General features: G+C 40.2%; 2 protein-coding genes across 2 annotated transcripts; both read right to left on the bottom strand.

Moving 5' to 3' along the window:
* Nucleotides 1–578: 578 nt before the first annotated feature.
* Achl (La ribonucleoprotein translational regulator Achilles) lies at nt 579–5,406 on the bottom strand. The gene is given in 2 exon segments (XM_020959154.2): nt 579–4,244; nt 4,246–5,406. Coding segments are annotated over 2 exon segments (2,670 nt in total). The 5' UTR covers nt 4,441–5,406; the 3' UTR covers nt 579–1,769.
* Nucleotides 5,407–6,644: 1,238 nt separating this feature from the next.
* On the bottom strand, nt 6,645–7,655 carry LOC147643954 (uncharacterized). Its single transcript, XM_086831676.1, has 3 exons — nt 7,563–7,655; nt 7,193–7,510; nt 6,645–7,136 (listed from the first exon to the last, which is right to left on the bottom strand). The coding sequence occupies exons 1-3, from the start codon at nt 7,614–7,616 to the stop codon at nt 6,975–6,977; spliced, it is 534 nt and encodes a 177-aa protein (XP_086687802.1). The 5' UTR covers nt 7,617–7,655; the 3' UTR covers nt 6,645–6,974.
* Nucleotides 7,656–12,440: the final 4,785 nt, after the last annotated feature.

Here is a 12,440-nt window from a genome sequence, read left to right as displayed (position 1 = left end):
GCCCAGAGGCTGCTGGCAACTCGGCAATAACAATGCTAACGGCCGCTTTATGAACAATTATGAACCGCGGGCGAGTTCGCCAAAAAAAAGTAAAATATAATAAAAAATCCAAACCCAAAACCGAAGTCAGAAATCTGAAAAAAATATCGCAAATCGAGTTGGGGGCGCATGCGTCACGCTCGTGTCACTTTGCGAAGACAAACTTTTCGGCCAGGCAGTGGCCGTAATTACGAATTACGAATATTATTCAATAAAATTCAAATTGTTGCTTTCACAGGCAAGGCAGACTGGTTGAGATTTGCTGTTATACTATATATATATTTATATATTTTGGCTGATTTTTTGTGGCTATTTTGTTGGCCTAGTTACCTTCGGTTCTCGAGTGGCGCGAATTTCGCTTTCAGTTTCGAGCAGCCAGGGGGAGCATTGCGCAAGATTCGTTAAATGATTTGGCAAAAAGACAGCAAATTGTTAGCTAAGCTCCATTTCAAGTTCACCATTGTTGGTTAATATTAATAACCATAGACCGTTATCCGTTAAAAACTGACCCAAAACCAATTGCAACTGCAAATGCTTACTTTTTTTTTTGTAATAGGTTTATTTATGGTTAACATGCATAATATATAATTTATTGCATTTTGGGTAAACATTAATTAACAGATTAATGCTTCTGTAGAAAATTAAAAATTAAAAGCTAAAAATGAAAAATATTTTTATTCTCTCCTGTAGTATTCCGTTTTGCTGTTTCCTCCAATCGAAGGACAACCAAGTTTCCTAAATCTAAATGTTTGTAATCATTAAGCTAATTATACGTTTAATTGAAAAATAAAAGGTGTGTTGAAATAATAAACATAAAAAATAAAAACGAAAAAGTTGGGGAAAATTACGATTTTCGGGATTGTGAAGATAATGTGGAACCTGGGTAATGTTAAATCTAATGACCTGAGACTCTAATTAAATTTTTACTTGGATCCCTGGCACACCTTCTCCCAATTACATCCGTATTATTTTGCATCTGGTAACTATGGCCACGTTTCTATATATCTGAATTTTATGGCAGCCGTTTTATTTATGGGTTTCTGACTATCCTATATATTTCTCTAACCTAATTGAACGCCAACTGCGATCTTTTATTGGCAATAAAAACATCAATAAATCTGCATATAAGTCAGCAGTGGATTATCATAAGGATATACGCAGCTATAATAGAAAATCTAGAAGTCATGTGAGACTTTGTGAATATAGTTGGGCCCGTTCTCTACTTCTAGTAATTGTTGTTTAATAATAATAATAACAATAGTGATTAATAAAACCTACAAACTATCAACTGGTTAATGGTCAATCATATATATTGATTACTCTGATTAGTTAAGTTGTATCTTATGCGTCTACCAAGCCAATTAATAAGTGATTTCATAAATTTTCTTTAAACTTAAACTATTGGCAGTGATTGTTGTAGTTATGTTGCATATTAAAATGCTTAAGTAAAATATATATTTTAATGGGCAGGCAAGGTTCCACATTACCCTGACAAAACCTAATCGTAAAATTCATTGATAATATAAGTTTCTCTGTTCCTAACCTAAGTTGGTCTAGGGGTGTACATATGTGTGTGTGTATTTTTTGTGGGACATTTAACAAGTTGGACAGCATCACAGTGTACAGCCATTAATTTCACATACAATTACCCGCACTAAACGGAGTTCTATAACAGTTTATGTTTTATCATTCCCCTAAAATTAATCAACAAAATTCTACATTCTTCTCTTCTAGACAGGTGATATGGCCTGGCCAAACTTCCTGGCCCGCTGGCCAAATCCCTTGCTCCCATCCGGACCCATGGGAGTGCGCACCAGGCTCTCGGCCGCCCGTTGGGCAAAGGATCCCGATCGGGAGCGAGGTGAGCCATCGAGGAAGCTGCCAGTCCGAGATCTAGGCTGTCCATCGTACACATCGGTTCCTCCTCCATGCTTGTAGTTGTTCAGGAAGCTTCCAGTGCGTGAGCGAGGAGATCCTTCAAACTCCGACCCAAAGGAATACCGACGATCGTAACCCGAGTCCGTGGAAATGCGCCTGCCGCCAATATACTGGGCATTGTCGTAGGCCGCCAGTTTGTTGCTCAGCTGCTGGAAGTTATTGGAGTACCTGCGGGGCCACACCTGGTAGCCACCACCGCCACCGCCCACCATCTGATCCGTCTGGATGGGTTCCCTCTCGATATTGAAATCATTCGAAGGACGACGATAGAAGCCACCGTTCTCACTGGCATTCGAAAAGGTCCTTTCGAACTGCATGGATCCATTGGAAAAGCGACGCTCCTGCTGGGCCTGGTTGCCGGGACAACTGCCATTGGAGCACACCGAGGTCTTCCGGAAACTGCTCTCAGCTGGTGTCTGTCCAAAGTCGGAGACGCGTCGCGAGCAAGGACAACTCTCCGAACAATTGGAGTCCCTTCGCTGAGGAGCTCCTGTATCGGTTACCGAACAGTTACTGGCTCTCCTCGACATGGAAGCATTTCCCTCGGGTGTGTAATTCTGCTCGGAGCAGTTGGACAGACGCCTCTGTAGATTACTAATGGGATTACCTCCAGAATGGGAAGCAACTGCAGCAGCAGACGTAGGAGAGCATTCGGCCAAGGCAGCCGCCGTGTTGGCGGAGATCGTTGACGTGTTGCTGTAACGCCTGGGACCATAGCCGAAAAAACCGGGGGCATCCTGGTTCTGGATGCCACCGGATCCAATGCTGCCCCTTGGCTGGAAGTGTTGCTGCTGATGCTGCGGCTGATAGGGCATGGCATGGTAGTTGGGCGCCATCTGTTGCTGATAGTAGCTCGGCTGGAAATCCGAGTTGTTCCTCTTCAGCTTGAAGCGTAGATCCGGAACGGTCTCATGGCCGGAGAAGCTGCCACCGCGACTCCTCTCATAGCTGGCATCATTGTAGTAGCGATAGTTCTCCACCATGCGAGCCACCGGAGCGGCAATCTGGATGACGGCCGCCTTCTTGCCGGTCTTCTTTTTGGGCGCCACCATCTCGTACACCTGAAAGGGTCCACTCAGATGTAGAGCCTCTCGAGCTGACGAGGACTCCAGGTACTCCACCAAGGCGCATTCCTTCTGCTGCAGCTCGGGATACTTGTTCATGAACTGACGCACATCCACGGGTATGGCCATTCCTGGTTTCAGGATGCGGATGAGAGCAATCTCCCCACAGCGGGAGAACAGATCCGAGACCTTTTCAATGGTCAACTTATCCATGGGCAGATCACAGGCCACAATTGTACGCGAGGGCATGGTCTCATCGAAACTGGGCAACGGATCAATCCTTCGCACCTTGGTTCCCACATCATTGAGCTCGATCTTGCGGGACTTGCGACGCACTGCATCGCCCACAACCTTCCACTCCCGTGTAAGTTGACGAACTCTCTTGAAGCTGGACACTAGTTTGAGACTAACGAAGCCCTCCTTGTTCCGCCTAACATGCTTCAGGAGGAAAGCGTCCTTAAGGATACTCTCGTTGGAGAAATAGAACTCCACAGCTTCGGTGATCTCGGCAGCAAGTTCCTCACTGGGAATTAGCGATGGATCCAGGCTGTCAATCTCGTTGGCACCCTGGGGACTAGCCAGGTCCATCTCTGGCTGATGATGATGCTCCAGCTCTTTGGGTTGCTCCTCCTCCTTTTCCTTCTTGAGGGCAAGGAACGAGCGATGCGTCCGCTTGGCCTCCAGCACAGGTGAGTTGGCGGGCGCCACAGCTGGCGGCGGCGAGGCATCCAGACTGAAGTTGGGATGCAGATAGATGTTGTCCATCTGGTGCTTGCGGAACTTCTCCAAGTTGGCCTCGCTCAGCACCGCTGGAGGTGAGTTCTGGCGCTCGTTCAGATCCACGTCATGCATTATGTGATTGTCCACAGCCAGGGGCTTGAGTTCGTCTCCCTCCTCCGAGGACTCCTCGGAATCGCCGATGGATGAGCCCATGCCCACGTCCACTAGCTGTTGATCTGTGGGCGACATGGGTGGTGCACTCGGGGAAGTGTCCTCCGAGGAGCTGCCATTGCTGCTGCCCAGCTGAGAGTCTAGGGATTCCATTTGATGGAGCAAAGCCTGAGCTGATCGCTTGGCATGAAAGCGTAGCAACTTGCAGGGCAGCGATGAGGAGAGTGGCACCACAGCCTGGGAACTGCAACAGGGCAGCTCCTCCTCATCCTCTTTAGGCTCCTCTCTGAGTTTCTCCATTGCTGGAGGGGATTACCCTTGGCTTCATCACAGGCACAGCGGTGAGTATGGGTTTTAGGATTGGTGTGGGATCCACAGGACTTACTAGGAAGGTGTGACCCTCGGCTCCGGCGTGTGGTGCCTTTACCTCGTACACCTCCTGCTTTTGGGTGTGCTCCTGCTTCTGATCCAGCTCCTGCTCCTGCTCGTGATCCTTGGCGTTATTCATATTGATATTTACAAGCTTAACTTTTTATCCAGACGACCTTGACTGATGCTCTGAGAGGTTTTTGGAAAACACTCCAGCAACAGCGGCAATTGTTTAAAAAAAACACGAAAAACGTGGCTCAAGCCTTGGTCTTTATCTCTTTCTTTTTCTCACGGGGGTTCCCCTCTTTCTTCACTTTCACTTTCAAGTTCAGCTGGGAGCTGGGAAAAGCTCTTAGCCGCCTCGTATTACCTCGATTGGGAGTTAGCCAAGAGCTTTGCCTGCATTTGTGTAACCCGAAACGTTCATCGAACGTTTGTCAGCTGTTCAAATCGTAGTTGCTGCTGCAGTTTGCTGCCAGTTGTTTTTCTTTTTTAGTTTTTTCCGTTTTTTATATAGAGTTGGTTGTTTGCGTAATTTTGTCTGCAACGTGCTTGGAATTTAATTTCTTTTTTGGGGTGACTTTAGTTTTATATCTTTTTCTAGGCCGCGCTTGACACCGTTTTTTGGCAAAAGCTGATAAATACAATAAGAGTTCAATTAACGATTTCGATGGTGTTTCAGAGTTTTTTAATTTTTGAGTTCAAGCTAATGCTACTTCAGTTTTGGTTGTTGTTGTTGCCCGTTTCCTAACTATTTCCGTAAGGCTTTTTTTTATTGCTTTTGATGAATTTATTTAACAAATGTAAGGTGAGTTGAACTTTCTGTTTCAAGCACGCGACTGAATTGAGTTCATGCAACGCTGCAACGCGGAGATCGACTGAAATTGCAAATTGATTTGAGGTCGGTTAAATACCCTCTGCTTTCGTTTCCATTTATGCTTTTTTTGTGTTTTTTTATTTTTATTTTCTGCCTCTTTTTTCGTGTTTACAGGCAGGCAGGCGGCCGGCAGCAGCGACGTCAGCCGAGGCAGCGACAACCAGCGAGCGTTATTGAGCGGTCCAAGTACGCACGATAATAACAACAAACAACACACACACACACACGTGCCAATAGCAACAACACGGGGCAAGCAGCGACAGGGAGAGACAGAGAGAGAGAGAGAGAGAGAGAGAGAGACAGCGAGCAGAGACGTCAACTGCGACTGCGACAAGTTATTGGCAACACTAGAGTAACATAAGCAACATATAATGACAATTTTATTTTAATTTCACTAAAAACTTTAAAAAACCCTTCTTTTCGAAACATTATAGCCCTAAAAGTATAACTTATTCTAAACTATTTGTGAAAACTATTAAAATTTCATATTAATTTGAAGTAGATAAATATGTATGTATTTGAAAACCACTTTCAAGCTATTTATTCCGTATTTAAAATTTTCTTACTAAAGTTATTTCTAGATAGTATTTGGTATTAAACGCAAAAACCATTTAATTATATATAATTGTATAATTATTTAAACAATATCCAGCAAACAATAATATGTTTTTGTTATTTTTTTTTTTGCAATATTAGATTAATAAATGCTATTAATATTTATTAAGAGTTTATCTAAAATATCTTTGTGCATTCTTTATAAAAGGTAATATTTTAATTCTTACTTCAGTGTAATTAAATCTATCATTTACTGAAGAACAAGATAACATTAATTAGTGTGTAGTTTAAGCTTTTTAAATAAATTATTAGATCTTTATTTATTATTAGAATCATATAGATCCTACCGTATAAAATCTGAATTTCCCTTTTCTCAGAAGCATTAAAATTAATAATAAATTCAAATGAGCAACATTTAGCAATACCAATACCGAAATTTTAATAATTAGCTTTGTGCACTTGTGAGTTTGTTAAGCTTTTGAGTGTTTGTTAATTTTTTAAATTGCAACTGTTAGTATATTCACATGTGTGAGAGCCACTTCCGATTTGCATTGATCGTTTGAAAAATTGGGAAAGTGCTTTTCGTCTAGTGACCTCGTTTGCGAGAAAAAAAAAACAAGCGCAAACACATTTGCAAATGATCATTGCAACTGCAATCGGAATTGCAATCGCAATTACTGCCAGCCAGCCAGGCAGCAGCGTCCAGAGCAAGCTATTTATCTCCGAGGGGAAACAGGAAGGAAATTGCATTTTAGCAGCGACAACAAATTGCTATTTGAGGGTTACACACTTGACAACCCAGAGACGCTGATCAATCAATTGCAGGTCAGTTCCGCCTTCCAATAGATCGATATTGCACGGAAGGGAGCGATTAATTGGGTAACTTTTTTCAGAAAATTAAAGACAAATCCCAAGAGGTAATGATACTTTAATATTGTTTAAACTTACAAGAACTTAACATTTCTTAACTTATTGAAATGGGTTCATATCAAGGTCATCTACTTTTGTTTCTATTCCAAAGTATGTCTGTGATTTATTAATTGATTTTCTGTGCGGCAAAATGTTGTTTAAAATATAGTTTGACCTTTCTATAATTATCACGATCAACTAAAAGCAGCTAAGGATTTCTTTTTTCAAGGGTTTTCAATACAGTTTACCTCCATATTTTTAAACAATTGCCTAAAGTATATAATTTTTTTAAATTAGGTAACCTAAAGCAATTGCATTTTTCTTTTTGTGTTCTAAGACTTCCTTATATCCTCTACGAAAACAAAACTGACATTTGTATCAAACTGAAGCTTGTTATCAAAAAACCATCGCAATGTCAACTTATATTCGCCTGTTGGCATCGGAAGAACTAATAACTCGGGCCTTAGATAGAATCCTTTTATAATTTGCGGGCCCTGAAAAACAATTTAGCCGATATATTATATTTATATAGTACACTATGAAGGCTTACCAACAGGGGACAAGTGCTGTTAAAATTTGTAAATTCCTTAAAAAGATTGAAGACTAGCTTCGCAAATGGGTTATAATTCTTTCGCAAGAAGCGGCATATATCAACATCACCTTTTAGGATCCAAGGCTTGAAGCCATTTGCCTTTTTAAGTATTTCATAATGGACATGAACATTGTTGACAGTTTGTACAATTGTTCCGTTAAAATTCATTGTCACCCTGTCCCGGCTTACGGCCTTTAGCCTACAGGTATTTAATATTAACCAGGACTTGTTATAGCTCGCACAGACTAGGTTTGTAAATCTGAAAATGACAGCACTCTAAGAATTGATTTAGAAATAGTTTTAGAAATCTATTTTATTCTCGACTTACATTAAGATGTATAATAAACACTCCCAGAAGAACAAATTTGAAAATAAACCTCATATTGTGGATGATGAAATAAAACTAATTTTTTAATTCAGAGAAAGCCTGAAAGCGGAAGCTAAAATTATGAAATTAAATATATTAAATATTATATATGTATATCAATCATTAATTACATTTTAATAGTTTTATTATCTAAAGGCAAGATTAATCAATATAATAGTTTTACTCGGTTGATGATTTTAATTGGTTAAAATACTTACTTATTAGTATAGGAATATTCTAGATATACATATATCAATAAATAACATTTAAAAATAATTACTTATTTCTGCCTGAAATGGATCCCTCTGATCCGTCTGTTTACGCTGCTCATTTAGCGAGGGAATCCTCATTGCATTGGCTGTTATCGCATCGGCAATTTGCATGTCAAGTGCAAGTTCAAGTGCAATATTGCATGAAATCAACCGCACGGGCTGCGTCATTCTCTCGACTTTTGCATGTTATGCATTGTTGTGTTGTTATATCATCATGCAAAAAAAAGTGCATTATGGCAAGTATAATCCTTTTAAAGAGGGGGGCCTCCTCAGTGTGAGAAATCTAGCTGTTGCATCAGCTGCCGCCTCACTACGTTTTCGTGCTGGTTCGTTTTGGAAATGTTTACCCAGACTGATAAAATTATACAAGAAAGGAGAACCAGAACAAACGTTTGCAATCCAATTACAAGGTGCTGCTGCTGCCGCTGCTGTTGCTGCCACTCACACGGCGGCCACATGGCGTATACTTGACATAAGGTCAACTGGCCATCAAACGCTCATTAATTTGCCAATTGACGACAAGCATTTCATTCCATACCATTTCGCAGTGTTCCCCCTACAATTTGATTTGCCAACAAGTAAATTATGTTGCTTTGCCGAAAAGAAGAAAAAAAATATATATATATTTAAGATAAATGAATAGCGAAAAAAAGACAGAGATCTTGCAACCTTGCGGTGAGAGACACACTGGCACACAACAATAAGAAATCAAGAGTTTTTATTGTTTATGGACTGGTAGCTCGGCAACAAATACACGAAATAACGAACAACAAACCGCAAATGGCAAATGATTTATTTAATACAAATCAAAATTATGATTTGATTTTTTTCGGCAGCCTCCAACAGCCCAGAGAGGCGTGTCCCGTTCCGCCAAGATCGATTAATCCAACTTGTTTGATTGTTGGTCTAAAGCTGAAAATAATCCAGGAAGTGGCTACACTTGAGGTAGGTCACAGAAACAAAAAAAGGGAGGCTGCTTGGCCAAATTGCCACTAAAAGCCAATTTTTAAGCCTTATGCTCGCTGCATTGTTGCTTGCCGGCTTTTGTTCACGCACTTATTTGCCTTTATTTAACGTTTATTTGCTTTTTGCACTTTTTTTTCTCTGAACAGAAATTCAGGGCCATCGGTATATACATAGGTAAAGCTATGGTCGATCTGCTTGTGATCGGCGCACATTAGCAATTGTTGTTAGCTGAAGTTTGTCCTTCTGTTGACATTTTGCACGCGTCGCTATGCTGTTGAGCCTACGCAAAAATTTCTGCTTCGCCCCAGAGAGTTTTTCGAGTGGGAAGACGACGGAGAGCTGTCAGCACCGATCAGTCGAGATATATGCTCCAAACGGAGAATTTTGAGGGCTTTCCTCATTTTATTTTACTCGCCCATAATTGCATTTTGAATAAATATTCCGGAATTTTTTTTTTTGGTGATTTTAATCACGTTGCCAAGTAATCAGTTTTTCGGCTCATTAGTTTGCATAACTGACAATCGGCAATCAGTTTCCTCCCCTCACGGTTCAGTGAGCCAGCTATTTTATGCCTTAACTTTAATTCCTTGTATTATGCGGTTGTTGATGAGTTATGAGTGCATATCCTGTGTGTCCGGCTAAACGGATTTATGGCAGCCAAAATTGTATGGCCAGAAAAGTGGGTCATGAGAATCAACACTCACACAAACCCTGGCTTCAGCTGGATATTACATAATTCAGAACCTTTTATCGGGATGCAGAGACCAGACAGGAAAACAGGTTCAATGCAAGGGCAGTGCAACCTTCGGTTCACTTTTTTTACAGAGGGAAAAACGAGAAAAACAATACATGTTTTAGTTCGATATTATCATTTTTATATACATATTTTATCATATATAATTATATTACTACAAAATCAAGGGATAATTGAACAAGATTTTTTGAACTATCACATAAGACTTCCATATAAGTTTTTCTTCGTAAGCCTTTATGCTACGAAATAAAATATAATTAAGCTTTAAGTAAGAAATTTGTATACATTTTACTTCCCCTTTTTCTCTCTCTGTTGTTCCAATCACCACCTGCATCTCCTGCCGGTGGCATCCACTTGAGAGCGGTGCCCGGATAACCAGTTCCACGTCAAGTGCCTGCCACGAAACGAGCCCAGGTTTCGGCACTTCATTAAGGAAGCGACCTTGGCAGAGGCTGATGCCAGCACAATTTATTTGTTGGTGCAGGCAGGAAGACATCGTCGCCGCCGGCGACTGGCCCCGCGATTCTGATGTCCATGGCGATGGTGATGGTGATGGAGATGCAACAGGTTGGAGACCGCTCTGTTGACCTCCAGGATTGGCGTTACATATAGCATATTTTTGTTTTTTTTTTTTTTTTTTTTGTATACAGCAGCACTCTTTTAATTAAGCCGCCGCCGCCGCATTCGAAATGTAAATCGCAAAGTGCATATGCCTCCTTTCTCGAGCGACAGAATTGGGTTACAAATGTCTTGCGAACCGGAGAACAAGCACGTGCACTTGAAGAAAATAAATACATTTTAAAAAATTTAAATTTAAAAAAGTACTTTTTATTAAATTTTAATGTTTTATTTCATTTTAAATAAGACTCCAATCATTCTTTGAAACCATTATCTTGATGCGGCGATCTGCAAGGCAAATGTTGCTGGGAACATGTTGAGCAACATCCATCAGGGGCCTACAACATATAGATATTGCACGGATAAAGCCTGTAACTCTGGTTCGAAATCACAAAAAGATATGGCTAAATCGTCGTCTCTAATGATTTTACAAACGAAAGAAGAATACAGTCGTATTTTACGACTATGTAAGTATAATCCGGATCTTGGTTTATTATTCAATTGATATTATTAAATTGCCATTTTAAAAGCTTAAACTGGTCAACAAATTGTAGGTGACACACTATTATTATTATTATTATTTTTTTTTTTTCTGTGTGGTGGGGCTGGGCCTCGCACTTTTCGCATAAAAAAAAATCCTCAATCCACAATCCGCCCGAATTGTGCAACTAAAATCGCTAGCGTTTTGCGAACTGTGGGTCTCTGGTTTTATTTTGTAAACCTTTTGTTTGACTTTATACCCTGCAGAGTAATTTAATTTTAGTAAGAAGTTTGCAACGCAGTGATGCAGCCATTTCCGACTATATAAAGAATATATATTCTTGATCAGCATCAGCAGACGTCCGTTTCTGCGAAAACTAGACTCAGTCTTAAAGCTATCTAAGCCAAACGTTGCAGTAAGCCATCTTTGGCTCTCTTTTACTCTCTGTCTCTCTTTCCCTTTCTCTATTTTTCGGTATGTACATCTCTCTTTGGGTATCTCTAGAGAAACCTCTGCTGTCGCTACGAATCGCTCTTTCTCTCTCGCTCTCACTTTCTCTGTTCTCTTTGGTCGAGGACTATAAATAGAGGCGCTGCCGGCTCGCTGCCATCATTCTGTCCGAGGTGAGGCTGTTGTTAACATCGTCGTGATAAGTGATAGTGGTAGTGATAGTGATTACCAGACTAATGCAATACATCTGGATAACCAGGAAGAAGCTCACCTCGATGAGTCATCAAGAGCGTAACTCTACGCTGGAAGAATTAAAGGAATGATGAATAAGGTAAGCCGTGTCCCTCTAATGCGGTAAGTCTTAACCATGAAAATAATATAATTTTTATAGATGCTAGGCCTAGCTCTAGGAATCAGTATTGGGGCAACGCCTGTCTCCGTGCGGGTTCCCGGAGTTGGAGTTTTATGACTTGATGTGCAGAATTACAGAATCTATCTAGAATATTCAATACTCATGAGTATTTTAAACAATTAAAATCTTCAACCATGTGAAACCAGTATATTGATTAATTTACCATATAGATAACAATAACTATTAAAATGTCATTAATGATTGATATACATATATAATATTTAATATATTTCATTTCATAATTTTAGCTTCCGCTTTCAGGCTTTCTCTGAATCAAAGAATTAGTTGTATTTCATCACCCACAACATGAGGTTTATTTTCATATCTGTTCTTCTTGGAGGTTTTATTATACATTTTAATGTAAGTAAAATAAAAACAGATTTCCAAAACCAATTTCAAAATCAATTCTAGGACGCTGTCGTTTTTAAATTAACAAACCTAGTCTGTGCGAGCTATAACAAGTCCTGGGTAATATTTAATACCTGTAGGCTAAAGGCCGTAAGCCGGGACAGGGTGACAATGAATGTGAACGGAACATTTTTACAAAAAGTCAAGAATTTTGAACTCCATTATGAGATATTTAAAAAGGCAAATGGATTTAAGCCTTGGGTCATAAAAGGCGAACTTGATGTATGCCGCTTCTTGCGAAAGAACTATAACCCAGTTGCGAAATTGGTCTTCGGTCTTTTTAAGGAATTTACAAATTTTAGCAGCACATGTCCTCTGTCGGTAAGCCTTCATAGTGATATATAAAAATATAAAATATCGCTTCAATTGTCTTCCAGGGCCCGCAAATTATAAAAGGACAATCAGCTTTCCAATTTGAAATTAATGCATCTTTGACGTATGATCGATTTCACATTCGAACCTAAGGGTATACACACTT

This window comes from Drosophila serrata, unplaced genomic scaffold (assembly GCF_035046125.1).
Source record: "Drosophila serrata isolate PLE 108 unplaced genomic scaffold, ASM3504612v1 contig_240, whole genome shotgun sequence".
In the NCBI taxonomy this organism is placed as follows: domain Eukaryota; kingdom Metazoa; phylum Arthropoda; class Insecta; order Diptera; family Drosophilidae; genus Drosophila; species Drosophila serrata.
The sequence above is the reverse complement of the archived record's forward strand: the minus strand, read 5'-3'. Positions and strand labels throughout refer to the sequence as shown.

What these genes read in the sequence shown, in the direction of transcription:
- LOC147643954 (XM_086831676.1), bottom strand. Translation starts at nt 7,616, where the DNA reads ATGAGGTTTATTTTCAAATTTGTTCTTCTGGGAGTGTTTATTATACAT. An exon ending in TGTTTATTATACATCTTAAT is followed by an intron (nt 7,511 to 7,562) that starts GTAAGTCGAGAA and finishes ATCAATTCTTAG; the next exon opens with AGTGCTGTCATTTTCAGATT. An exon ending in ACAGCACTTGTCCCCTGTTG is followed by an intron (nt 7,137 to 7,192) that starts GTAAGCCTTCAT and finishes ATTGTTTTTCAG; the next exon opens with GGCCCGCAAATTATAAAAGG.